This window comes from Psittacula echo, assembly GCF_963264785.1.
Source record: "Psittacula echo genome assembly, chromosome: 14".
NCBI classification, from domain to species: domain Eukaryota; kingdom Metazoa; phylum Chordata; class Aves; order Psittaciformes; family Psittacidae; genus Psittacula; species Psittacula echo.
In genome coordinates, this window is record NC_137750.1 from 5,963,415 (window position 1) to 5,988,923 (window position 25,509).

The 25,509-nt window shown below is 62.0% G+C and overlaps 4 protein-coding genes across 4 annotated transcripts; 3 read left to right on the forward strand and 1 right to left on the reverse strand.

Moving 5' to 3' along the window:
• The first annotated feature begins 246 nt into the window (after positions 1–246).
• RPL38 (ribosomal protein L38) lies at positions 247–2,143 on the forward strand. The gene is made up of 5 exons (XM_080629680.1): positions 247–269; positions 488–519; positions 773–833; positions 1,801–1,923; positions 2,053–2,143. Exons 2-5 carry the CDS (start codon positions 517–519, stop codon positions 2,076–2,078), a joined length of 213 nt encoding a protein of 70 aa, XP_080485806.1. The 5' UTR covers positions 247–269; positions 488–516; the 3' UTR covers positions 2,079–2,143.
• Positions 2,144–2,917: 774 nt separating this feature from the next.
• TTYH2 (tweety family member 2) lies at positions 2,918–8,441 on the forward strand (the record flags this gene model as incomplete). Its single annotated transcript, XM_080629099.1, has 14 exons — positions 2,918–3,046; positions 3,528–3,700; positions 4,741–4,852; positions 5,353–5,573; positions 5,645–5,740; positions 5,813–5,885; positions 5,972–6,041; positions 6,169–6,224; positions 6,321–6,413; positions 6,489–6,581; positions 6,672–6,814; positions 6,919–7,104; positions 7,325–7,403; positions 8,361–8,441. 14 exons carry the CDS (start codon positions 2,918–2,920, stop codon positions 8,439–8,441), a joined length of 1,605 nt encoding a protein of 534 aa, XP_080485225.1.
• A 1,838-nt stretch (positions 8,442–10,279) lies between these two features.
• Positions 10,280–18,653, forward strand: DNAI2 (dynein axonemal intermediate chain 2; the record flags this gene model as incomplete). Its single annotated transcript, XM_080629635.1, has 14 exons — positions 10,280–10,462; positions 11,001–11,162; positions 11,265–11,386; positions 11,932–12,074; positions 12,661–12,774; positions 14,207–14,346; positions 14,511–14,633; positions 15,258–15,481; positions 15,723–15,858; positions 16,163–16,309; positions 16,404–16,628; positions 16,713–16,907; positions 17,702–17,945; positions 18,607–18,653. The coding sequence occupies 14 exons, from the start codon at positions 10,280–10,282 to the stop codon at positions 18,651–18,653; spliced, it is 2,205 nt and encodes a 734-aa protein (XP_080485761.1).
• A 173-nt stretch (positions 18,654–18,826) lies between these two features.
• Positions 18,827–22,014, reverse strand: BTBD17 (BTB domain containing 17; the record flags this gene model as incomplete). The annotated part of the gene is made up of 3 exons (XM_080629306.1): positions 18,827–19,907; positions 20,464–20,740; positions 21,930–22,014. The coding sequence occupies 3 exons, from the start codon at positions 22,012–22,014 to the stop codon at positions 18,827–18,829; spliced, it is 1,443 nt and encodes a 480-aa protein (XP_080485432.1).
• Between the last annotated feature and the right edge of the window lie 3,495 nt (positions 22,015–25,509).

Below are 25,509 nucleotides of genomic sequence, written 5' to 3' on the forward strand. Positions count from 1 at the left end.
AGGAGAATGCAAGAGGCGACCCATCCAGCCATGCACGGAGGGATGCGGGAGGCCAGAGGTGCCCGGTGCTCCCTGCACACCCTCCGTTGCCCATGGCACGGGGCTGAGACCCTGCCAACTCATCACAGGAATCGCGCTCTCCACCGCGATCGCGACTGGGCTCTTTTTGTCCCTCGGCCCGAGCCGTAGCGACGCTCCAAGGGGGCGGGTTTAAGCCCTGTATGCGGAAGCGGGAGCTCACTTCCGGTTTGTGCACTGAGGAGGGAGCTGTTAGTATGGCGCCGAGGGGAGGGGGGAGTGATGCGGGATCCGCCGCCATCCGCGGCTGTGCGGGACCGGCCGGCCCCGCGGCGGGCTCGGGGAGCGGAGGGGACGCGGGATGAGCCGGTGGTGGCCGATGGGCTGCGGGCGGGTGCGGGGGCGCCGGCGGTAGGCGGCCGTTGGGGGTCGGTGGGACTGACGCCATCTTGGGTTGTGTCTCTCGCAGGTTGGAGCGCTCCGAGCCCGGTCGGAACCATGGTGAGGAGGGGGCGGGTCGGGGGGTCCCTATCCTGCCCGGCCCCTGTGGTGCTGCGGGTGGCAGCGCAGACCCCGCGATGTGTTGCGGCTGTCACGGTCCTGTCGGAGACCAAACCTGGCTGCAGGGAACAGAAACCCCGCAGGCCCTGGGAGGGAGTCGTGGCTGTGGGAGTCGGGGCTCACAGAGGCCGCAGTGAGCTGGGGGGGTCTTTGGGGTGTTCCGTGTGTGCTGAGGCGCTGCTTTGCTTCCCAGCCCCGCAAGATTGAGGAGATCAAAGACTTCCTGCTGACAGCCAGGAGGAAGGACGCCAAGTGTGAGTGTGGGGCTGCTGGAGCCCCGGGGGCGAGGTGGGAGCCTCAGCACGGGAGCAGGGCAGCAGGACCATGCATCCCCATGGAGCTCCTTGGCTCGGGAGCGCTGCCCCAGTGCTGACGTGAAACAGCTGGGATTTAAACTGGTTTTGCTCAGAGTTTACCTGTGAGCGAGGCCACCCTGGGCAGGGGGATGCTGTGGGTCCAGGACTTGGGTTCTCCAGGGGTGGCTGCTGTAGTGCTGCCTCAGCTACGCTGCTGCTGCTCACCCAGGGGGGTTCAGCCAAGCGCCGCCTTGGAAGCTCATTTCACATCACCCCATTGCTGACCCTCTGTAGGCTTCAAATCACTGCAGGGTGTCAGGCACTGGCAGGGCTGTCGCATTGATAAGTGAATCCTGGCCGAACTTGTGTCTCCTTCCATTGCACGTACAAATATGGTGATGATTGAAGCTCTGGCAGTGCCTCAGCTCAGTATTTAGCCATGTGTGAGGAGTTTTCCCTATTCTCTCGCTTATTTGGATCTGGCCGTCACAGGGAAAAGGCGCTTTCACACTGAAAGCCTTTTGTTAACTCACTGGTGTGGGTGAGAGGGAGAGTTCTGCATTGAAACGCTGATGGAGCTGCTGGCAGCCCCTCACAAAGCATTCCTGTGCTGGTCCACTTGGATTTCCCAGCAGCTCCAGCCAAGTGGCTCGGATCAGATGGCTTTTGGGGAGCGCTGGGTGTCGAGTTGGGGATCTGCAGTGTGGAAATGGGTGGTATACCAGTTCTTCATGTTGGTTGTTGTAAAAACAGCCTCAAAATGAAGCTGTCGGCTCAGGAGCCTGGGGCTGAACCCCGGGATGCAGCAGAGGCTGTTGGTGCTTCAAAATCCACTTAATTTGGGAGTTTCCAGTGCAGGCAGGGCTGGGGAACAGGGGGAGCTGGGCTGCGGTGGCTCCATCCTGAGCTGTTCCTGACCCTGCAGCCGTCAAGATCAAGAAGAACAAGGACAACGTGAAGTTCAAGGTGCGCTGCAGCCGGTACCTCTACACCCTGGTCATCACGGACAAGGAGAAGGCCGAAAAGCTGAAGCAGTCACTGCCCCCAGGTACCTCCTGGTGTCCCAGGGGGGATGTCTCACACTGGGAGCCCCATCCTGGGATGTGTCCCTGCTCTGGGGTATGGGGTTCTTGTGTGAGTGGAGCCGTTTCTCACCAGCAGTTTCTCTCCTCTGCAGGTTTGGCCGTCAAGGAGCTGAAATGAGCCAATAAATGGGAGTTTTGATGTTGTTTGTTACAATAAATAAACCTGACTGTTCCCCACTGGGATGTGTGTGTGTCCATGCGGCCCTGGCTGATCCTGCAGGGGTTCATTTGGTGACCCAAGCCCCCAGCCCTGCTCTGGGGCTCAGGAATGCTGGGGGGTGCTTCCTGGGGGATGTGGTGGGCCTGGGACAATATGGAACCTACCCTACAGTTTGTGGACAGGGGGCCATGTTATAGCAGGGACAGGGTGGGAGTGTGGTTCCTCTATAGCAGGGAGGTGATGGGATGCACTGTCTATATAGCCTGGCAGTGACAAGGTGTGAGGCCCCTATAGAAGGGAGGATGAGTGTTGTGCCCCCATAAAAAGGCAGTAGTGGGGTGCAGTGTCCCTATAATAGGGTGGTGACAAGGAGAGGCTGCTGTAGCAGGGAGGGGAGGGGATGTGGTTCCTCTTACAGAAGGATGGTGGTAAGGTGTGATGTCCCTGTAGCACGGTGGTGATACGGTAAGGTCCATGTAACAGGGAGGGGATGGGCATGGTGTGGTTCCCTTACAGCAGCGGGGTGGTGGGGTGCAGCTCCCCTATAGAAGGTTACTGACAAGGTGTGAGGCCCCTATAGCAGGAGGGATGGGTACGGTGCCCCTGTAGAAGGGCAGTGACGGGATGCGAGGCCCCTATAGCGTGGTCCACGCGCAGTGTCCCTATAGGAGGGTCCGGACGCGCAAATCTATACGCGGAGCACGATCGGGGTGGGCGTGGCGAGGGGCGTGGCCCGGGCGGAGTGGCGCGGTTCGGTTCCCCCCCGCCATCGGCGGCGGCCCCAGCGCGGCCCCGCGATGCCGCCCGCCCGCGCTGGGTACGTGGCGCCGTGGTGGGTGTCGTGGCTGCACCGCCTGCCCCACCGCGGGCTGCGCCTGCAGAGCGTGCCCGCCGCCTTCCGCCCGCGGGACGCCGACTACCAGCAGGTACCGACCCCGCGCTCCTCCGCGGGGATGGAGCCCTCCGGGGCAGCGCTCCCGGTACCGGGGTTCCCTCCTCCCCGTCCTTCCCTTTCCTCGCCCGGCGCCAGCTCTGACCCCAGCGCCGCACAAAGCGCGCTTCTCCCCGCGCGGGCAGCGGGGCCCCCCCGCCGGGCCGGCCGGTACCGGCACCGCAGCCTTCCCCCCTCCCGGGTTACCCCTTCCTTGGGCGCTCGGTGGTGTCCCCTACCCGGCTGCAGCCCCCCTGCCCCGAGGCATTGGCCCGCCATGGCCCCGAAACGGAGGGGGGGACAGCGCCGGTGGCTGCACCACCCCTTAGAGCCGGTCTCCATGGCCCGGGATGGGGACGGGGACGGTTCCTCTTTCCCCGTGTGACCGCCCCGTGGGGCTCTGAACGTGGCCTCATCCCCCCGCATCCTGCAGCACGTGAGGGACACGAGCGCTGATTGCCCCTTCTCCTTCCCAGTCGCTGCTTTTCCTGGGCTTGGTGTCCGCCGTCTGCCTCGGCCTCAACCTCCTCTTCCTCACTGTGTACCTGATCTGCCTATGCTGCTGTAAGAGGGACCAGCACCCTGAGACCAAGCGGCCCCACTCCTGCTGTGTCACCTGGATGGCCGTCACCGCCGGGCTCATCTGCTGGTGAGGATGGGGATGGGGACATGGTGCTGTGCCCCCATCACGAGGTGCTCAGCCCCAGCCATGAGTTACTTTAATTAGATCCATGCAATTAAACACAGCCCATCCCTGCCTCCATCCTCGCAGCCGCCGATGCTGGGGTCCGGCCGCGGTCCAGCCCTGTCCCCACTGCGGCCGTGCCTCTTTCCCAGCTAATCCCAGCCGGGAGCGGGGCCGGGCCGCTAATCCCAGCCCGGAGCAGATGGCGAGCGGCAGCGTGACCCAGCTGCTGGGTCCCGGCTGCTCCCGCTCTTAATTGCAACCACAGCAATTAGCGAGGGGAGCCGGCAGCGCTCCGGGCACTTCCCAAACCCATCTCGGGTTATGGCTGGGAGGGATCCCCCACCCGCTGGCCTGAGCCGGGGTGATGGGCTGGGACATGGGCCCTTCCACCACGAGACAAAGGGGCTGCTTTCCCTGGGCGGAGCGAGGTGGCTGCCTGGAGCGTGGTGTGGAGCAGGGAAATGGCACTAAAGATCCTGGTGTGTTCCCACCGGGATCGCTCCCGCTTTTCCAGCCTCGGGCACCCCACAGAGCGTGGCAGGAGGGCCATGGTGCCCGCTGGCAGGCAGCAAAAGAGCTTCCTGCAGCTCCCCAGGGGCTCTGAACCTCTCCCGCGGCCGCGCTGAGCCTGCTTGTGAATGCTAAAGGCTTAATTGTGGTGAATGGGTTCATGTCTGTTGGATTTATGGCGTTTGCTGTGTGGAGGGGACACCGCGTGCACCGGGCACGTGCCCGGCACATCCCTCCTCGGGGCCAGCTCTGACCCCACCACGAGTGCTAAAGCAGCCATGGTGAGCACTCCCCACTGCGATGTTGACCCTGTCCCAGCTCCTTTGGCTCTGCCCTGCCAAAGGTAAGGGGTCCCCCCAACACCAGGATGCTCCAGGGAGTGTCCCCAGTCCAACCGGTGTCCCTACATCCTCCCTGCCCCCAAATCAAGGCACCTGTGTTGGGGTGAGCATTTCCTTCCCTCTAATCAGGGGTCCTCTCTCTGCCCACAGTGCAGCCGTCGGCATCGGCTTCTATGGGAACAGTGAGACCAACGATGGGGTGTACCAGCTGCTGTATGCCCTGGACCACGCCAACCACACACTGACTGGCATCGACTCGCTGGTAGGGCCATGGGACCGGGTCCCCTCATCCAATCCCCTCCACGTCCCACAGGGTCACATCCCTCCTCCATCCTGGGTCTGGTTCAAGCACTGTGGAGGGAGAAGCATCCAGCTGGAGGGACCCAGGCTGAGCCCCAGGCAGCCGTGCCGTGCTGATCACAGGGTGACAGTGATGTCACCCTGCAAAATGGGCCCTTTGTGGCCAGGAAGGGCCGTGGGGGCCGCGGCAGGGCTGTCCAGAGGATGGATCCTGCTGGAGCACAGGGCACTGATATGGAGCTGCTGTCCTGGAGGGAGCATCCCATGGATCATAGAACCACAGAGTGGTTTGTGTTGAAGGGACCTTAAAGCTCACCCAGCTCCAACCCCTGCCACGGGCAGGGACACCTTCCACTGGAGCAGCTTGCTCCAAGCCCCTGTGTCCAGCCTGGCCTTGAGCACTGCCTGGGATGGGATGTTGGGAAGGCCCGGAGGTACTGACCATCCCGCATCCATCCCCAGGTAGCGGACACCACGCTGCAGATGCAGGTGGGCCTGGAGCAGCACCTGCAGCGCCTGAACGAGCTCCTGGCGACGCGGGGGGACTACCTGCAGACCCTCAAGTTCCTGCAGCAGCTCTCAGGCAGCATCGTGCTGCAGCTCACGGGGCTGCCCGTGTGGCGCGGCACCAGCACAGACCTCACCGTGCTTGCCGGCCATGTCGCCTACATCGAGTATTACCGGTGAGCGGGGCTGCCGGTGGGGCTGGGGACGTGAGGGGGACACAAGTGATGGAGCCTTCCTCTGCATGCAGGTGGCTGGCTTATCTCCTGTTCTTCATGCTGGTGCTCACCGTCTGCCTCCTGGCCTGCCTGGGGCTGGCCAAGCGCTCCCGATGCCTCCTCACCACGTGAGTATGGCGGTGCCGGGCTCGGCGGTGCCAGGAGCTGCATCCCTCCGCATCTCACCCCTGTCCCCGCAGGATGCTGTGCTGTGGGCTGCTGACCCTCATCCTCAGCTGGGCCTCTGTGGCTGTGGACACGGCGGCGGCAGTGGTGAGTGGGGCCAGGGCAGAGCCAGGGGGCGAGGGCACCAGTCGCCATCCTGCCCAGCACCAGTGATGTCCCTCTTGTCCCCCCAGGGCACCAGCGACTTCTGCGTGGCCCCAGACAAGTTCATCATGAACCAAACGGAGAGTGACATCAGTGCGGGTGAGAGCTGGTTGTGGGGTGGAGATGTGCTGGGGGGAGACACCAGTGATACCCCAAAACCTGCCTGGGGACCCGGTGTCCTTCGATGCTGGGACGCTCGTACCAACGTCTCCCATTTGCTTTGCAGAGGTGGTTCACTATTACCTGTACTGTGAGCAGGGCCTGAGCAACCCCTTCCAGCAGGTATGGGGGAGCCTTGCACCCCGCTTGGTACTGCCTGTTGCAGGGGGTGTCCCATGGGATGAACAGCTCTGTGACTGCTCCTGCTCCTCCTCACAGGCTCTCACCGTCTTCCAGCGCTCGCTCACTACGATGCAGATCCAGATCCAGGGCCTGATCCAGTTTGCGCTGCCCCTATTCCCAACAGCCGAGGTAGAGGCTGTGGGGAGCCCCATCTCTTCTCCCCTGCTCCGCATCCCGCTGTCCTGACCCCCCATTCTCCCACAGAAAGACCTTCTGGGGGTGCAGCAGCTCCTCAACTCCTCAGAGACCAGCCTGCACCAGCTCACGGCCATGCTGGACTGCCGGGGGCTGCATAAGGTGAGGGGGGGAGGTGTCAGGTTGGGGACACACATCTCCTGGGGTCCTCCTATTGCCACCAGCACTGCCGTACTCTATCTCCTGCTGCAGGACTACCTGGATGCCCTCATTGGCATCTGCTACGATGGGGTGGAAGGTTTGCTCTACCTGGTTCTCTTCTCCTTGCTGGTGGCTGCCTCCTTCTCCACCATCATCTGCGCCACACCACGAGCATGGAAGCTCTTCACTGGACGGTGGGTCTGCTGCAGCCCTGCCTTCACTGGGGACATGAGCTGGGCATGGGGGGAGCTGCCTTTGGGGCCGGGGGGGGATGATCATTGGTGCCTTGTCTCCGCAGGGACCGGGACTACGATGACATGGATGATGAGGACCCCTTCAACCCGCAGGCGCGGCGCATCGCCAGCCACAACCCGGCACGGGGGCAGCTCCGCAGCTTCTGCAGCTACAGCAGCAGCCTGGGCAGCCAGAGCAGCCTGCACCCACCGGCGCAGACCATCTCCAACGCACCCGTCTCCGAGTACATGTGAGACCTCCCCTCACACCTTTGGGTACCCCACGCCTCGGGGATGGAGCATCACCTGCACCGGGTGCAGGAGGAAGGGGGTACCACACACCTTGGGGATGGAGCATCACCCACACTGGGTGCAGGAGGATGGGGGTACCGCACAGCTCAGGGATGGAGCATCACCCACACTGGGTGCAGGGGGAGGAGGGGTTCTCACTGCTGGGATCTCCCCTCTCAGGAACCAAGCTGTGCTCTTTGGCGGAAACCCACGCTATGAGAACGTGCCCCTCATCGGTAGAGGCTCTCCTCCCCCCACGGTACGGTGGACGGCTGAGGCCAAATCCTTCTTGTGACATCCCTGGGGGGTGGCAGAGGGGGGATCAGGGGGCACAGGGCCCCTCTGCTCCGCTGTGGCACTGATGGTGGATGGGGTGAGCTCGGCTCCCTCCTCCTGCCCTATCCATGAGCGCATCCTTGCTGCCCGTCTCACTAACCCAGATCCTGCCAGGCTGCGGGGAGAGGTCAGCAGCCACGTGCTCAAAGGAGACCAAAATAGTCTTCCCTTCTTCCCTTGCTCTCCTGCTTTATTTCTTCATTCTGACTTTGAAAGGATGCTTGTCCCAGTCACCCCTGCACGTCCCCATTTCCTGCTGCTGCTTTGAGCCCTCCCTGGTTTTTAACACCTGCTTTATTTGATTTATTTCCTTCTTTTTATTTTCATTTGCATCAATTCTTTTGGAGCTAAGTTGCCCATCAAGAGTAAGTTCAGCTGCTTCCTTCTCCCGCCTTGTCCTGGGTTCCCATCCTCCTTCCCCTCCTCAGTGCCTCTCTCCATCCCTTTTTCCATGGAGCTGGTTTGCTTTTGGGAGGAGCGCAGAGGGCTCGGGAGGTACAAGAGGATTTGCAGCTCCTGTGTGCTGGGAGTGGGAATGGTCTCCATCTCCATCCCCTTCTTGGTGCACTTTTTCCCCCTCCTTTTCTGACAGTGTTTAATCTGCTTCAATGCCTCCATCCAAAGGATGGAGCATGGTGGGACTGGGCTGGTTCAGCCTGGAGAAGAGAAGGCTCCTTAAGAGGAGACCTTGGAGCAGCTCCAATGCCTAAAGCGGCTACAGGAAACCTGGAGAGGGGCTTTGGAAGTGGATGAGGTTTAAGCTCCCTCCTATGATGCTCGGGCTCTCTCTGGCAGCTCAGCAGCCCTTGGTGGTGCAGGGGTGGTGTGGGGGTCACACCATGGGCTGCAGTTACGCTGACCCCACGTCCTGTCCCCGCAGTACTCCCCGAGCATGCGAGCCACCTACCTGTCGGTCACCGATGAGCACGTCCGGCCCCACAGCACCGAGGTCCCAGCCTAGGGCTGGCCCCGCGCGGCTCCCAGCAGGAGGAGACGGTGCCACCGGCGTTCCTGTGATGGGAAACCAAAGAGACCCGGGACAGACGTGGTGGGAAGCCCGGCAATGGCCAGAGGACGAGCCCCGGCAGTGGGGAGGCCCCCGGGCTCCCTTTACCCTCCTTTTCCCTCTTGGCAGCTCCTTCTCCATTTCAAGTCTTCCTCTCCTGTGGCTGACAGTGACTGGGGCCGAACGCTGAGAAGATTGGGGATGCTTCACACCCTCACGTGGGCTCCTCCGGTCCTTCCCCACTTGGGGATGTTTTATGCCATGGAACGGAGCCTTCTCCAGCTCCCTGGAGCACCCAGCCTGGGACCATGGGTGGCTCCTTCGCTCCCGTAGCAATGCAGCACCAACCACTAGTGATCCCAGCTCCCGCTCCTCATGGATGGAGCCGGCTCCCTGTGTCCCCCTCGCTGCTGCCCTGGGTTCAGGGGCTGTAGAATTAAGGATGCTTTGTCCTCGCTGGTTTTCCTTTGCTTTGCTCCCAGGTTTTATGAGTTCTCTGCAGAGCAGAGGTGCCGTTTGACTCGCTGCCTCTGTGTGAATGGGGTTTCACTGCAGTGCACAGTGGTAGCAGGTTTTGGGCTGGTTTGAAGGCTCTTCTGGGCTATTCAGCTTGGCTGGGCTGTGCTGGGCTCCCCTCCTTCTGCAGGACAGCCACAAACCCCCTCGGAGGGGGATACGAGCACCCCTGGGGCAGGATGTGGTCCTGGGGAGGGCATGGTCCTGCCAGGCCTTCAAGGAGCCAGGAGGGGAAGCAGCATGACCTGAAATGGATCTTTTTTGGATGCCTGTTTTGGTATGGACTTCCCTGGAGAGCAAAGGCTTATCCTTAACCCTCATCTCCCTCCAGGTAGCAGCCTCCTGTGCTGCTGGTTGTGGTTTTCCATCCCCTCATCCCCGCTTTGGCTAACAGCTGGGGTAGCCAGGCTGTCCCTTGGGCCAGCTCCGGGCTCTTACTTGATAGCAGCGACTCGCTGTGTCTTTTAACAATAACCTGTATGTTCCCCTCAGTCCCTTACCCCGTGTTCCGTGTGACTGCAATGCTCCCTGTTGGAAACTCCCAGGGAATACTGGGGGGGGTTGATGTTTGACTGTAACGGTACTGGTAATAGAGCTGGTGTTAAACGCATGTGAACTAAACCTCCCCAGGGGCTGGAGCCCGACGCGGATGTGCCCTGTGGGGGAAGGACAATAAACACTTGTACGAAACATTCTCTGGGCTGAGCCGCACCAGGCCCCCTCCTGCCCACCGCGCTGTGGTGCTGGGGGAGCGTTAAGGTCCCTTCCAACCCAAACCAGGCTGGGCTTCCATGGAGTGTTTGGGTGTGTGGGGAGCAGCGCTGGCTCCTGATGCCAGACCCCACCGGACCCAGGCCGCTGCAGCTGCAGGGCTGCCTCTCCCGGGATCCCCTCCTGCTCCCGCGGGAATGACGCAGCACTCCCTCCTCCCAGGGCTGAGCAGGAAGGGTCAGGGGAAGCACAGAGGGAATCCCCAACAGCGGCCACGGCCCAGTCCCCTCACACAGGGGTGGCCCCAGCCTGGCTCCCCCCCATAGCAGGGCGGTGAAGCAGAGCCCCCATTAACCGTGCGTGGTCAATGCGCTAATTACCGCAGCCCATTAACCACCCATTACCCTCCCACCATGGCGCCCGCCGTGCGGCACCAGTACGGCCCTCACCGGTCACGTGATCGCCGCCTGGCGTTGCCTGGCAACAGCAGACGCGGTGCTGCTCGGCTGGGCCTCCCCCGGTCCCCCCCGCAGCGGCACCCCCGGTCCCGGCGCCCCGGAGCCGCAATGGAGATCTCGTACCTGTACACGCGGAAGCGCAGCGAGTTCGGCCGGCCCTGCTGCTTCTCCGACCAGGCGGCCATCGTGAACGTGGACATCCCCCCCGACCCCGGCCTGGCCGACAACTTCGTGCCCAGGGACCCCGTGCACACCTACGTGCAGCACAGCACCGAGATGTCGGAGCACGAGGTAAGGGCTGGGTGCCGGCGGCCTCCCAGAGTGTGAATCATGGAGTCATGGGATGGTTTGGGTTGGAGGGAGCTGAAAGCTCCTCCAGCTCCAACCCCTGCCACGGGCAGGGACACCTTCCACTGGAGCAGCTTGCTCCAAGCCCCTGGGTCCAATCTGGCCTTGAACACTGCCAGGGATGGGGCAGCCACAGCTTCTCTGGGCAAGCTGTTCTAGTACTCACCACTCTCATAGTAAGAGCTTCTTCCTCATATCCAACGTAAATCTCCCATTTCAGTTTGAACCCATCACTCCTCATCCTATCCCTGCAGCCCCTGATGAAGGATCCCTGTCCCGCATCCTTGTAGCCCCCTTCAGACACTGGAAACTGCTCTGATGTCTCCACACAGCTTCTCTTCTCTTCTGAACAGCCCCAGTGTTCCCAGCCCACCTTCCTATGGGAAATGAGGCAGAACGGTGTTTTCACAGCATGGTTTAGGTCGGGTTTTGCACCTTTTTGGCTCAAACCTTTGCTCTGCTTCCTCCCGGCCACCCCCAGGTCAACACGGACCGAGTGAAGGTGCAGTCCCGTGGTGTCAACCACGTGGAGGGCGGTTGGCCCAAGGATGTGAACCTGCACGACGCAGATCAGACAGCGCGCTTCAGGAAGAAGCTGGAGAAGGATGAGCACTACATCAACGTCATCACACAGCTCGGCACCGTAAGGACAAGCCATGCCCTGCTCCCAGAGCCCCCTGCCTTCCCGCTGCCTGTCCCCTTGCCCAGGCAGCTGCCCACAGCCCCTGCCTGTGCTCCCCCGTAGCTGATGGAGCACTGCGTCAAGCAGAACAATGCCATCGACATCTACGAGGAGTACTTTGAAGAGGAGGAGATGATAGAGGTGGAGATCGAGCCCCCCTCTGCAAAAACCATCAATACCATCAGGTAGCACAGGCAGCGGGGCTCACCGGGCGCTCCATGCACCACGCGTATCAACCTGCCTTTGGAGACAAAGGAGGTGGAAAACCCAGCAGCTTTAGGATCGTGCTGGATGGGTTCGTGGATGGAGCCCTGCTGCAGCCCTCTGCTCCTTAACTCCATCCGTTCCTCTCCACCCTGCCCAAAGCACTTTGGAGCTAGGTACCACCATCCAGGGACTGCTCTGAGCATCTCCTAACAGTGCTTTAAGCAGGATGTGATGAATTCCTTTTATGCCTCAAAGATAATTTTCCACTGTCAGGGGCAGTTTAGGTCATTTCTAGAAGTAACATAGCTGGATTCTTAGAAACATATAACTGGAAAGACTTCATTAAATCATCAACTCTTCTCCTTCCACCCAACCCCCAAGAGAATCGTTTCCTGCACTCAATGCTCACGAGTTATTTTAATTGCAATTCCCCCAGTTTCCTTTGGGAGACAGTCATCCCAGGGCCTGCCAAAGCTGTTAGCAAACTAACAACGTCTTTATTTGATGTCCTGTTGTCAAAAAGGGATCCCAACACAGCCAAGAGGACAGCCACGCACCTTTCCTGGTGCCCCAACGCAAGCAAAAAGCTGGCAGTGGCTTATTCCATCCTGGAGTTCCAGCAAAGCAAGAAAGACATGAGCCTTGACTCGTACATCTGGGATCTGGGTAAGGGAAGGGCTCACCAGTCAGTGATGCTGCCGCTGCGGAAGCACTTTGTGTCTTCAAAGCGTGTAATGAAGCCTCACAGCACTCTGGAGCGGGTGAACAGGGGGTTGGGGTCTGCTGTGACCACGGATCAATGCGGAGAAGGGGAGGAATGGAACCAGAAAGCTGGGTAACAGGTGGGAAATAACCACTAACATCGCACTGCACCATGAGCTGCAGAGCCTGTGACCACAGCAGGCAGCTGAGCCCCGCTCTGATGCGGTTCTTGTCTTGCTGTGGTTCAATTGTGATTGATTACGGTGGAGGCTGTACAGGCGCAGTGGAGAATTGCCCTGCTCTGTCACAGCTCTCTCAGACCTGTGTGGTTTGGGGTGAAAAACATAAAAAGGAGGGGTCAGGGTACCAGGGGTTGGGGTACCAGGGGTCCCTCCCTTCCCTGGCTCATGAGAGGTATCCTGGTGCCACGGCCACCTCATCCAGCCCGGTGTGGAGGAGAGGATGCAGCAGCATGGGGCTGGGTTGTAGGTGGGTGCTCGCCCTCCAGGTTGCCCCTGCACTTTGCTCTTCACTCATCCCTTCTTGGCAGAGAACTCCAGCAGGCCCGAGATAGTTCTCAAGCCGCCATCGCCTCTCGTGACCCTGGAATACAACCCCAAAGACTCCTTCATGCTGGTGGGAGGATGCTACAATGGGCTGATGGGTAAGGAAGACGGATCCATCATAGAATCCCAGATGGTTTGGGTGGAAGGGACCTTACAGCTCCTCCAGCTCCAACCCCTGCCACAGGCAGGGAGCCCTTCCACTGGAGCAGCTTGCTCCAAGCCCCTGTGTCCAACCTGGCCTTGAGCACTGCCAGGGATGGGACAGCCACAGCTCCTCTGGGCACCCTGTGCCAGCGCCTCAGCACCCTCACAGGGAAGAGCTTCTGCCTAAGAGCTCATCTCAGTCTCCCCTCTGGCAGGTTAAAGCCATTCCCCTTGGCCTGTCCCTACAGGCCCTTAATCCGAATGTGAAGCTGTATGAACAAGGGTCTTCATTCTAGTTCAGTAAGAGCCCGGCTCCAGCTCTGCTACCCTCACAAAGACATCATGTCCTTAGTGCTGCAGCTGGGAATATCCTGGGCAGGGCCTGAAGCCCTGGAGGTTTGCAGGCACCCGGAGAGGGGAGGACCCTGCCTGGATCCCTTTGCAGGCACTCGGGGCAGTGACACCGCTGCGGGGATCGCTGGAGCAGACATGGAGCAGCACGTGTGCCATGCCCAGCCTCAGCCCCAGCTCACGGCATGGCAAGAGCCCAGGAGCGTTGCCATCATTTCATGCCCTGGATTGTCCTGTGCTGCTGTTCAAGTGCTTGGAAAGGGCTGCTCTTTGCCAGCTTCCTTTATGGCTCTGTTATTTATTCGGCCAGGTTTAATTGCACTCATTCTGCTGTTTCCCTTCCCGATTGCAGCAGCAGCAGCGCCGGCAGCAGGCAGGGCACGTGTAGCAGGGCTATGCTGCACGCTCCGGGGTGATGGAGGGGATGGACCTCGCCCCGTCCCTCCGTCACCTCCAATTACCTAATGAGCAGTGGGCAAGCGGGAGCGTGTGGGGCTCGGTGCCACCATAGACCTTGTGTCAGGGGCAGAGATAGGGAAATAGGAGAAGGAAATGTGTCCGAGAGGGACCTGCCTTAGCCAGCATCCTTTGGGCATGCAGGAGGGGAGGATCAGGTCACACAGGCTGGTTTTCAGCATCACTGAGTGCAAGAGGCACTGTTTAGTGTTGACAAGGGGCTGCTCAGACCACATCTGGCCCTGCACAGCCCATTGTGCAGAGCAGGGGGAGCCAGGGGGGATTTATTGCCTCTGGGTATTGCTGTGCATCTGGCACAGATTGATGAGAGCTGAGGAAATGCTCTTTAGGATGTTACCACCCTCCAGGCCGCTGCTTGCAGAAGGTGCAAATTGTGTTATGGCTCAGGGTGGGCATCCCTGGTGCTTGTGGGGCTGGGAGGTGTGGGGGGAGCACCCAGTGAGGTTTGCTCCCATTCTGGCTTGGGCAGTGGGGCAGCATCTCCTTGGGAAACAAGTGGCAAGCAAAGGAGCCAGGGAAGGGATGGTGCAGATCTCAACATCTCCTTTTCCCTCCCAGCTTACTGGGACACCAGGAAAGGGCAGCTGCCCGTGGAGGTGTCCCCTGTGGAGGCCAGCCACAGGGACCCCGTGTACGGAGCTGTCTGGTTGCAGTCCAAAACGAACACCGATTGCTTCTCAGCCTCCACTGATGGGCAGGTAAAGAGCAGGGGCAGAGAGCAGGGCCCTGCACTCACACAGGGACCCCCTGGCAGGAGCTGACAGCCCAAAAGAGCTTCCTGGGGTTGGCACAGGGAGCTCGCAGCACCCACAGCCCAGGCAGGAGCATCCCTGCAGGCCCATCCCACTCCTTGTCCCTGCAGGTGCTGTGGTGGGACATCCGCAAGCTTTCCATGCCCACTGAGAAGCTGGTCCTGGACATCTCCCGGAAAGGGATCCTGAAGGATGCTCTGGGCGCCGTCACGCTGGAGTTTGAGAGTTCCCTGGTCAGTGAGTGCAGCACCCGGAGCCGGGGCAGGGATCCAGGGCTACAGCACAAGTGGCTGATGCCCAGAGTGACCCAGAGCATCGTGCTGCAGCCCGTGGCGTGTTCCCACCCACCTCTGAGCATCAGGAGTGGATGTCTCCCAAAACATGGGGTCTTGCTGGCATTTCGGTCTCTAAATCACAGAACCCCAGCCTGGTTTGGGTTGGAAGGGACCTTAAAGCTCCTCCAGCTCCAACCCCTGCCACAGGCAGGGACACCTTCCACTAGAGCAGCTTGCTCCAAGCCCCTGTGTCCAACCTGGCCTTGAACACTGCCAGGGATGGGGCAGCCACAGCTTCTCTGGGCACCCTGTGCCAGCGCCTCAGCACCCTCACAGGGAAGAGCTTCTGCCTAAGAGCTCAGCTCAGTCTCCCCTCTGGCAGGTTAAAGCCATTCCCCTTGGCCTGTCCCTACAGGCCCTTGTCCAAAGCCCCTCTCCAGGTTTCCTGTAGCTGCTATCCCAGTCTTCCAATACCTGAATTCCCCAGATCCCCCTGCTCCCACAGAAGAGCCCTTTGCTGCCCCACGTGTGGTGGGATCCCATGAGCTGCTGACAGCTTCTGCATCCTCCTCCCACCCTCAGCCCACCAACTTCATGGTGGGCACGGAGCAGGGCATCGTCATCCTCTGCAACCGCAAGGCCAAGATACCCACCGAAAAGATCACCTGCACCTACAGTGGCCACCATGGACCTGTCTATGCCCTGAGCAGGAACCCCATGTACCCCAAAATCTTCCTGACAGTCGGCGACTGGACTGCTCGAATCTGGTCAGAGGATGCCAAGGAGTCCGCAATCATGTGGACCAAGTAGGTGCTGGGGTGTTTGCCCTGCCAAAAGTCATCTCTTTTGCTGTGGAGGAGCATGCTGAGGGCTGGTGAGCAGCAGGGTCTGCTCTGGTCGAGTCAGGCAGGAGGTGGTGGGGTGGTCACCAAGGCAGAGCGGTGCCATCATGGCTGAGGGCACTGCAAGAGAGTGGCTGAAGGTGCTGCTCAGGCAGCAGCCGTGGAGACCACGAGCCCATCCCCGCTGCATCGTGTCTGCTGGCAGGTACCACTTAGCCTACCTGACGGACGGGTGCTGGAGCCCCGTGAGGCCGGCTGTGTTCTTCACCACCCGGTCAGACGGGATGCTGGACATCTGGGACTTCCTCTTCAAGCAGAAGGACCCCTTCCTCAGCCTGAAGGTCGGGTCCCCAGTGGCTCCGGGTCCCTCTGGCAGCAGGCTCCTTGGCAGAGCTGCCACCCTGCCCTGCACGGAGCAGGCATTGCCAGGGATGGAGCCTCATCCCATCTACATGGACCTCGGGATAAGCTCCATCAAGCAGGTCCCCTCAGCCCCAAGCTGTGCCTGAAGCCCCATGTGCCCAAAACTTCACACGTAGGCTCCTGTTCTTGGCAACCGCATGGGTTTACCTCATCCTGCCCGTGTCCCCCCATGGGGCATCACATCACGGGTAAGTGCCACCACCTCCCGTCCTTCCTCCCCAGGTCTGTGACGAGCCCTTGTCCAGCCTGCGCGTGCAGGACAGCGGCTGCGTCGTTGCCTGCGGCTCCAAGGTGGGCACCGTCAGCGTGATGGAGATCTCCTCGGTGCTCTGCACCCTCCGGAGGAACGAGAAGAACTTGGTCAATGCCGTACGTCCACCCCGAGCCACTGGGCGCTGCGTGGGTCACAAAGCCTCGGCGCTGAGCCCTGCGGTCCCCCCTCACCCTGCACCCCCTGCCCCAGATGTTCGAGCGGGAGACGAGGCGGGAGAAGATCCTGGAGGCGCGGCACCGGGAGATGCGGCTGAAGGAGCGCGCCAGGTCCGAGAGCCGAGTGATGGAGACGGAGGAGGTGCCAGCAGAGAGCCCCCAGGAGAAGTTTGCCCGGGCCCAGAAGGAGTTCCTAGAGGTGATCCAAGCGGAGCTGCGGAGGAAGGCAGAGGCAGAGATGAGGCAGCTGCATGGCAAGGTACCGGGCATGGGATGAACCGGCAGCGGGAGCCGGGACTCGTTGCCATGGGGCAAGGGACAGGGATCAGCCTCTGCCTTTCAGGTTAGGGATTATACTGAGGAGGCAGCTTTGCAAAAGGAAGACATCCAGGTGCCCGAGGAAAACATCCAGGTGCCTGAGGAAGAGAGCCAGGAGCCCAAGGAAGAGAGCCAGGAGCCCAAGGAAGAGAGTCAAGAGCCCAAGGGAGAGAGCCAGGAGCCCAAGGAAGAGGAGGGGAAGAAGGAGGATGCTGCCAAGGTCAGTTGTTGTTTCCCCCTTGCTCAGGTTGCTGCTCCATGGCTCGTGTGGGGCTGAGGCTGCTGCCCCTGAGCTGGGCAGAGCTTGAAGGTCTCTGTCTCAGTGGGGTGATGAGCAGGGGGGGCCCCACACAGCTCCCTGACCCCACATCTCCCTCTGCAGGAGGAGTAGGACCCGTGGGTCTCACAGGAGCTCTTGTGTTGGGCACAGGTGCTCCCTGCCCCTCGTCCTCCCAGCTCACTGGGGTTTAATTCAGGGTGAATAAAGAGGAGTTTTCCACGTCACGTTTCCTGATTTCTCGCAGCAGAGTTGAGCAGAGGGGGGGAATCGCAGCCTCTTGCTCATCTCCCCTCCTCGCGCCACAAACGCAGCTCCTGACCATGGCAAAGCATCCCCAGCCCAAGGAGCAGAGCAGGGACCTGGCGGTGGCAGCAGGGTCCTGGTGCAGCACCGTGCCCCTTCCAAGCTGCAGAGTGATGCTGAGCAAAGCCCCATGGCCCCAACCTGCTGCTCTCCCTGCAGGAGCAGCCTGCGGAGCCTGGGCTGGGATTATCCATGCTGTGTAAACACCTTCTGCTTACCCGCCGTGAATCATTAACCAGGCACCTGCAGCTCCAGGCTGGGAGCTCCAAGGGGCAGGGAAGGAGCAGAGCATCAGGTTTGCAGCTTACGAAGCACCTCATTATGGGCCAGCCCTGACTGTGCCAGGAAGGAGAGGTGGTGGGAAGGTGCTTCCCCAGCCATGCAAAGCTGCACATGAGTGGGGTGAGCACCAGGGGCTGCCCCTTCCCCAGGTGCTGGGGTCCCTCTGCCCCTCCAGCTCCCACCAGCCCCTGGCAGGAGCAGCGCCCATCACTCATCACCAGGAGCGGTGCCAGAGCCACCAGCAAGGATGGATGGAGTCACTGGTGCTGAGCCCATCGCCCTCCAGAGAGAGGCCGGACTCTGTGCCAGGACAGCGGGATGAGCACCCATCCTGCCAGCCCAGCACCAAGCAGCATCGTCCCGAGCCACCCCAGCTGGGGGCAACGGGCAGGGGTAGGGATGGGAGCCAGCTCTGCCCATGCCAAACCCATCCAAAGATGTCCCCATATGCCCCGTGTTCGTTTTCTGGCTTTATTAGGCAGGGATGGAGGTGCCAGGGCAGGGCGGGCGTCCGGACCCCCCACCCCTGGGCATGCACCCAGCTCACCACTGAGCTGCCGGGTGCTGGGTACCCAGGACAACAGCCAGAGCCAGCACCATGGCTTCATCACCCGGCACGGAGGGACCCAGTGTCGCAGGGGAGGCATCACAGGAAGGCCGGGCTGTTCCTGCCCCCATCTTCTTCCCTGTTGGGGTTTGTGAGCCAGGATGTGCCCGTGGGCTGCGTGTGTCACCTCCTGCATCACCTGCACGGGGCTGGGGGGCTCCCAGTGTCATCACAGAATCCCAGCCTGGTTTGGATTGAAGGGACCTTAAAACTCCTCCAGCTCCAACCCCTGCCACAGGCAGGGACCCCTTCCACTGGAGCAGCTTGCTCCAAGCCCCTGTGTCCAACCTGGCCTTGAGCACTGCCAGGGATGGGGCAGCCACAGCTTCTCTGGGCACCCTGTGCCAGCGCCTCAGCACCCTCACAGGGAAGAACTTCTGCCTAAAATCTAACCTAAATCTACCCTCTTTCAGCTTAAATCCATTCCCCCTTGTCCTGTCACTACAGGTCCTAGTCAAAAGTCCCTCTTCAGCCAGCTCCCCACGAGACAGTGATGGAGCAATGGAGATTGGACGTGGCAAGGAGGACCATAGGGGAGGGATGGGGAGTGGAGAGCACAGCCCTGGGGTCCCCGGCACAGGGACCTCCATCTACCTACGAGCAGAACCAAACACAAGCCCCCCGTGGGGCTGGGCCCAGTCCAGCAGCGGGACCCATCTCCTCCTCGCTACTTCTTCACCTTGATGAGGGAGTGGTACACGGGCTTGATGATGATGTGGAGGTGCAGGGAGTTGTCGATGAGGTACTCGGAGGCGCGCTTCTGCAGGTCGGCGTGCGCCAGGAAGTCGGGCACCTCATCGGAGCTCTGGTGGAAGCTGTACGCGTGTTTCACCAGGACCCGGCCCTGCTGCCGCACCCCCACCAGCACCGTCTTCTGGAAGCTGACCCCGGCGAAGTCAGGGCTGCTCATGGCCGGGGTGACCACGAGCCGGGGCCGCCCGTCCTCGATGCGCGCGGCCTGCACGGCGCCCGGCACCGTATCCGAGTAGACGGGGCGCAGGCTGACGGGCAGCCAGCGCGGCGAGAACAGCGCGTTCCACGTCACCCTCTTCCCGGCGTCGTGGCTGCTGGGGCCCAGCTGCGTCTGGAAGCTGGTGCTGCGGTCGTCCCGCGCCGGGTTGTTGATGACCCACTGGGAGCCCCAGCTGGGCGCGAGGTAGTTGCGGGGCAGGAACATGCTGCAGTTGACGTCGAAGTACTTGGCGAAGTGGAGCGGGGAGGCGGCGTGGAACTGGAACGCCTGGAAGAGCAGGTCCTGCACCGCACCGCGGTGCCGCGCCAGCACCACCGACTGCGCCTGCAGCCGGAAGAGCTGGCTGGGGGGTATCATGGGGTACCGGATGGCGCGCAGCACCCGCTCGGCCACGGCAGGCTCGGGCTGCCGCCGGCCCAGCCAGGTCTCCACGGCGGTGTAGAGCTCCAGCTCGCTGTGCAGCACCAGGTCGGAGCGCTCCAGCAGCAGCAGCAGCAGCTCCACGCTCACTGAGCCCCACTCGGCGCTGCTCAGCACCGCAGAGAGGTTCCAGGCCAGGAACTGGAGGCAGCTCTCCTGCAGCGCCGCGTCCCCGACGCGCACCGCGTAGTGGTACCAGCCCACCACGTGCCCCTGGCTCGACTCGCTGGCCAAGTGGCTCTTCATGTACTCGGCCACGCCGCGCTGCAAACCCCAGACCCGGTACTTGCTGGCCAGCTGGTGCATGGGGATGGCTTGGTGCAGCAGGATGGAGACCCCCCCGCAGTACAGGTACCTGGGGCAGAGCGTGCAGACGTGATGCTGGTGTCCCTCCATCCCCTTCCCAGCCCAGACACAGGCTCCATCAGCCCAGGGGAGCATTCTCCCTCCTGGGCTGCACCTCTCCAGGTGTCCCCATCCCATAGAAACATCCCTTTTCGTTAGCCACATCCCTCCAAGCATCCCATCCTTTTGGGTCCCAGGGGAGCATCCTTCTTTGGCTGTATTCTCCTGAGTACCCCATCCTTTTGAGTTCCTATGGTCACCAGAGAGCATCCTCTTTCTTTGTCTACATCCCTCTCGTTATCCCCATCCCACAAAGTACCCCCAGGGGACCATCCTTAGCTGCATTCCTCCAGTCATCCTTCCCGTTGAGTCCCCATAGTCCCCAGAGGAGCATCCTCCCTCCGTGCCTGCATCCCCACACAAAGCCCATCCCACCATGGTCCCCAGAGGAACCTCTCCCCTCCTTGCCTACATCCCTCCGGGCATCCCCATCCCATAGGGTTCCCGCGGTCCCCACTGGAGCTGCATCCCTGCTGCTGTCCCCATCCCGTGGGGTCCGCAGGTACCTGATGAACTTCTCGAAGAGCGCGGCGGTCTCAGGGGGCTCGTGCAGGGTGAGGACGCTCTGGTTGCGCAGGAGGCTCTCGAAGACCTCGCTCTGGAGGCTGAGCAGCAGCTGGTGTGTGTGGAAGACCTTGGCCTCGTCAGAGGCCGCCGTGCGCACCCGCAGCACCGAGTCGCTGCTGTTGCTGTTGTGCAGCAGCTCCTGCAGCCGCTGCAGCAGCGTCAGTGAGTGGTTGATGGTGGCGGCTGTGGCCTCACCGCTCAGGTCAGCTTTTTGGGCTGGGGGGAGATGGGACCGTCCCAGAGCTGCACCCCAGGAGCCAGGCACAGCACAAGGGGGTCCAGTTGTGGGGTTGGGTGGGTAATGGGCAGCCTTGCTCTGTGCACATCCTCCCCCCTCCCACCCCAGTGCCAAAGAACTGGCTGGTGCCAAAGGGGTGTGGGGAGGACTAAGGGCACACGGGGACATTTGTGTCCTGAGGAGCCAAAAAACTGCTTTTCTGCAGCAAAAGGGGTGAGACCACCATGTCCCGGGCTGGGACGTGCTGGGAAATGGCCCTGCGCCGGGCAGCGCTGGCTCACAGCCCGGGCTGCAGCCCTGATCCCAGCCCTGCTGCAGCAGAGCAAGCCCTGGGCATCACCCCCAAACCCTGCCTCCCGGCCTGACCCATGGGGCACCCGAGAGCCCCTGCACCCAGGAATGGGGTCCCCATGGTCCGAGCTGCCTGGATATCCCAGCTGTTCCAGTGTCACTGCAGATCCTGCTGCCATCCCTGTCTCCTCACTGATGCTGTGAACCAGCATCTCCTTCCCAGCCGAATTTCACTGCCATGCTCCTGGTCCCGGCTCAGGCATGCACCAGGGGTGACCGTCCCCCCATGTCCATGTCCCTCCAGTGCTGGGCTCCCAGCAGGGACTGGAGGGGGATGTGGGAATGTGAAACAGGGGTCTCTGTGCTCCTGTGGGCACGGAGAGCCTTCGCCCCTCTCTTCCTCTCCCTCATTCCTTCCACAGCTCACATCCGCTCCCTGGAGCATCCTTCTTCCAGGGTGAATTTGGCTCCATCTCTCTCAAATCCCATCTTGCTCCCAGTGAGCTGTCCAATTACCCTTCCCAGCGCCAGCTTAAACCCAGCTGAGCAGGGATGGAGATGGGGATGAGGACGAAAATGAGGATGAGGAGCTCTTAGCCCCATGGTGCTGGACATCGCTGCCCACAGCACCCAGTTTTCCAGGGGCACAACTCTAACTGCCGGCACCTCCCTGGCACCGCAGGGCACAGCTGTGGGGCTCAGCACATCCATGAGCTGCATCCATCCCTCCCAGTTCACTACAGTGGCAGCTGGAGAGCCGTGCTCAGCTTCCCATGGGCACCACCGTTCACCCACACCGCAGCCCAGCCCCACCATGGTACCCAGTGGTGGCAGAGGGGTCCCTCCATGCCTCCCCCCAGGCACGGCCGCCCTTACCCGCTTGCACGGTGAGGAGGAGGAGGAGGAAGGCAGCGGCGCAGCCCCAGCAGCGGCCGGGCCGGGTGCCCGTCAGCCTGGCCATGGCTTCGCAAGCGCATCTGCCGGGGCTCGGCACGGCATCGGCACACGCCGGGCGCTTATGTAGGCCACGAGCCTGCCACATCGATTGGTGGAAACTGGGACCGGCTGTTGCCAAGGGAACCGCATCCAGCCCCCATCCATCCGACCCTGAGCCCGGACCCCAGCCCCGCACCCCGGGGTGCTGTGATGGGGAGCCTCGGCACACCATGTGGGCAAATCCACTCACCACAGCCCTGTGCCGTGCCGGAGCCCCACGCATGGCTGCAGCCCTTTGTGCGGCCGGGATGCATCAGTGGGGTCTTTGCATTCAGGGCACAGCTCTTTGTGGCCTCCCTGCTCCCCCCAGCTCATGGGTATTCATGCCGGGAGCAGCCCATCACCATGGCATCCGGGCTGCCGGCAGGAACTGCCTGCCCTTTTCCCAGCCTTTGCAGCCAAGAGGCTGCCTGCGCCATGCGAGTGCCCAGTCCCAGCCTCCGCTGGCTCCCTGCCTGCCCCAACACCTCTTGTGGGGCTTTGGGGTGGGAGCACAGAGTCTCTGAACCCCGCTTTTGGCTTTGGCCCCAATGGCATCAATAGGAGGGAGCCAGGACCACAGAAGGGATGGAGATGGGGGACAGACCCCACGGATGGGGGCTTTCAGGGACACGGCAGCTCCTCACTCACCGCTGGAGCCCCCCATGAAGGTATCGGGGAGCTGCCAGGCCGGGCAGGAGCCCCACGGCTTGGTTCTCCCCAGGCAGGAGCAGTGGCATCACTGCACAAGGTCACTTTGGGGTGCAGCAGGACCTCGCCTTGGTCCCTGCCTCCTGGGGACACCGCCGGGGAGATGCTGTGACCTTCAGCGGGTGGCAGTGCCGGAGCCACCCAGGAGGACGTTCACCAGTCCCGGTTATTGAGTGTCTGTCCAGGCTGATGGGATTAGCGCTGGTGCCTGCGGTGGTGCAGCTCTGTGCTCAGCTGCCAGCGTGGTGACAGCACCGTGTGCCTGGGTCCGGTTCACACCACGTTCCCTCCTCAGGACCCCTGGAGGGAACGCTGTGCCACAGCCACCGCTGCCAGCACCAGCACCCTGCAGCCGGTGGGATGGGGACTGAGTGGTTCATGGGGTGAAGGTGGTCACTGGTGCATGCAGTGGGGTAGGATGGGCAGGGGGACTCCAGCAGAGTGGGGGCGGCTCAGCCCATCTGCCCCTTTGCGTCAGCTTGCCCGGCACTGGCCCAGTGCCCCCGGTGCCACCGCCATGGCCAGGGCTGCTTTAGTGCCAGTGAGGGCTTCTGAGGACACGTTTGCTTTGGGCTCATGTGGGAGCAGAGGCAGGGTTGAGGAGCCTCATCCCTGAGCACAGCCGTGGCCCAGGGGGGTGAGCCAGGGGCTGGGGTTTAGATGGGGTCTCCAGATGTTGAGCACGGGCAGATGTTGATGCAGCTCCCGCGGGGGGGGAGTCACCCATCTGGCCCTGATCCATGGATAGAGAGCCTGGGGATGAGCCACCCCTTGTGCCGTGGCCCCATGGGTCACAGGAGCCCCAGGCGCGAGGTGCAGGCAGAGCCCGCAGCCCAGGGCAGCATTCCTGCCTCACAGTGGAGCGCAGGGGGATGAGGGGCCCCCACTGCAGCACAGCCGGTTAATGGCTCACCACATCCACCGATGCCTCATTTAACCACCCGCCTGCAAAACAACAGCTTGTGCCCGGTGAGCCACAGCACGGTGCCAGCTCAGGCTGCACCACAGCGCAGGGACCCTCATGTGCCCCATGGCTGGCCACAGGGCATGGGGGGGACATGGGGGACCGTGGGGCTGGTGTTGGTGGTCACCAGGGGACAGAGCATCCATCCCCTCCCTGTGCTGCTGGGGAAACTGAGGCATGGGCGGGCTTTCCCTCCACTTTGGGCCATTGGTGGGCACCCAGGCACAGACAGAGCAAAGCCTGGCAGGGATGCATAACGCACACACTTGGCCATTCACATGTGCACACACGCTCCTCTGAGTACACAGAGGTTGGCCACAGACCCCTTGTGTGGCACAGGCCTTCGGGGGGTGCCCAAGCTGTCCCCAGGCACCTGCACCACCATCCCCATTGCCCTGGGTGCGGGGATGAGCTCCATCACAGTCACTCAGGACTGGTGCAGCCTCTTCAGGTGACCGCATCCCTGGCTCCCATGGGAGCAGCGAGGCTCGGGGACGTCACCCGTGCTCTGCTAGCCCAGCCCGTGGCTCTGCCCACACTGCTCTCCCTCCGCCCCGTGTAGCTTGAGCCCCAGGAGGCTGTGCCATGTGCCCACAGTGCTGGAGGAGACACGGACACCAACGGGGACACAGCCACCGGTGAGGACACGGACACCAGCAGGGACACCGGCAGGACAGGGACACCGGTGGCTCTCTGGGCCCAGGGAAGGTGGCATCGCACACCCGGAGGGTGGCACAGAGGCCACCAAGGTGAGATCCCACTTCCTGCAGGGCTTGGGGAGTGGGACCCGTGCACGGGAGGGCAAAAGAGGACCAGACCTGGACCAGATCCCCCAGCAGAGCAAACGGGACGAGGGCTGGGAGAGGGTTAATGCGCTCCCGCCGCAGCTGCAGCCGATCGATGCCCCAGTTCCCTGGGGGATGTGAGGGGCTGGAGGCGATGCTGCTGCTGAGCCAGATCTAATTTGCAGTTAATTGGCAACCCCCTGCGCACCCTCTCACCCCTCCCAATCCCACCCAGCCCAGGCTCAGCTCTGGCTCCATCCCAGCCGGGAGCAGAGGTCACAGCCCCATCGACCCCAGGGCTGGAGAGGTGGGAACCCCCCGAGGGCACTGGTGCGGGGACACATCCATCGCGGGGGGGGCCGGAACGGGAGAACAGGCTCTGGGAAACGTGGCCCTCTCGGCCCCGGAGCCGTCCGGGGACTGCGGTGAGTGGACCTGGAGCAGTTTGGGGTCCCTGTGGGGCCAGGGGCGGGCTGGGACCGCAGCTGTGCCCAGTACCCCCACACCGGGCTCAGGACCCCCCCTGCGCCCCGGCTCTAGGGCTGGGGTCGCCGTAGCCCACGGGAGATACCGATTCTTTTGGATGGGGGATTCTGACCAATCAGAGAGCAGCGCTCAGATTTGGTTTCCCCATTCATGGAAGACGCCTCTCTGATTGGGTAAAACCTGTGCCCCTCTAACCAATAGGAGCGTGGACTTCGGGACGCCTAGGTTTATGAATGGTGGGGAGCAGAATGGGACCGATTCGGGTGCTGGGTTCGGGCGGGGGTACGGGGGTACAGGCAGGGTCGCTGCTTCATGCAGGCCGGCCGGCGAAGCTGGCAAAGGACTTAGCTAAAAGCCTGGCAACGGCCAATACCCTTGGTACCCCTGGAACCCCCCCTGCAGCACCCGTGGGTCCTTCCCCTGGTATCCATCTAAGAACGTGATGTTTTAATCTGGTTTTCTTCAAGGCGATATCCAAGGAGCATCTCCAATAGTAGGGGCCACCCTCTGGGGGTGGGGACTGTCACCATGGTGT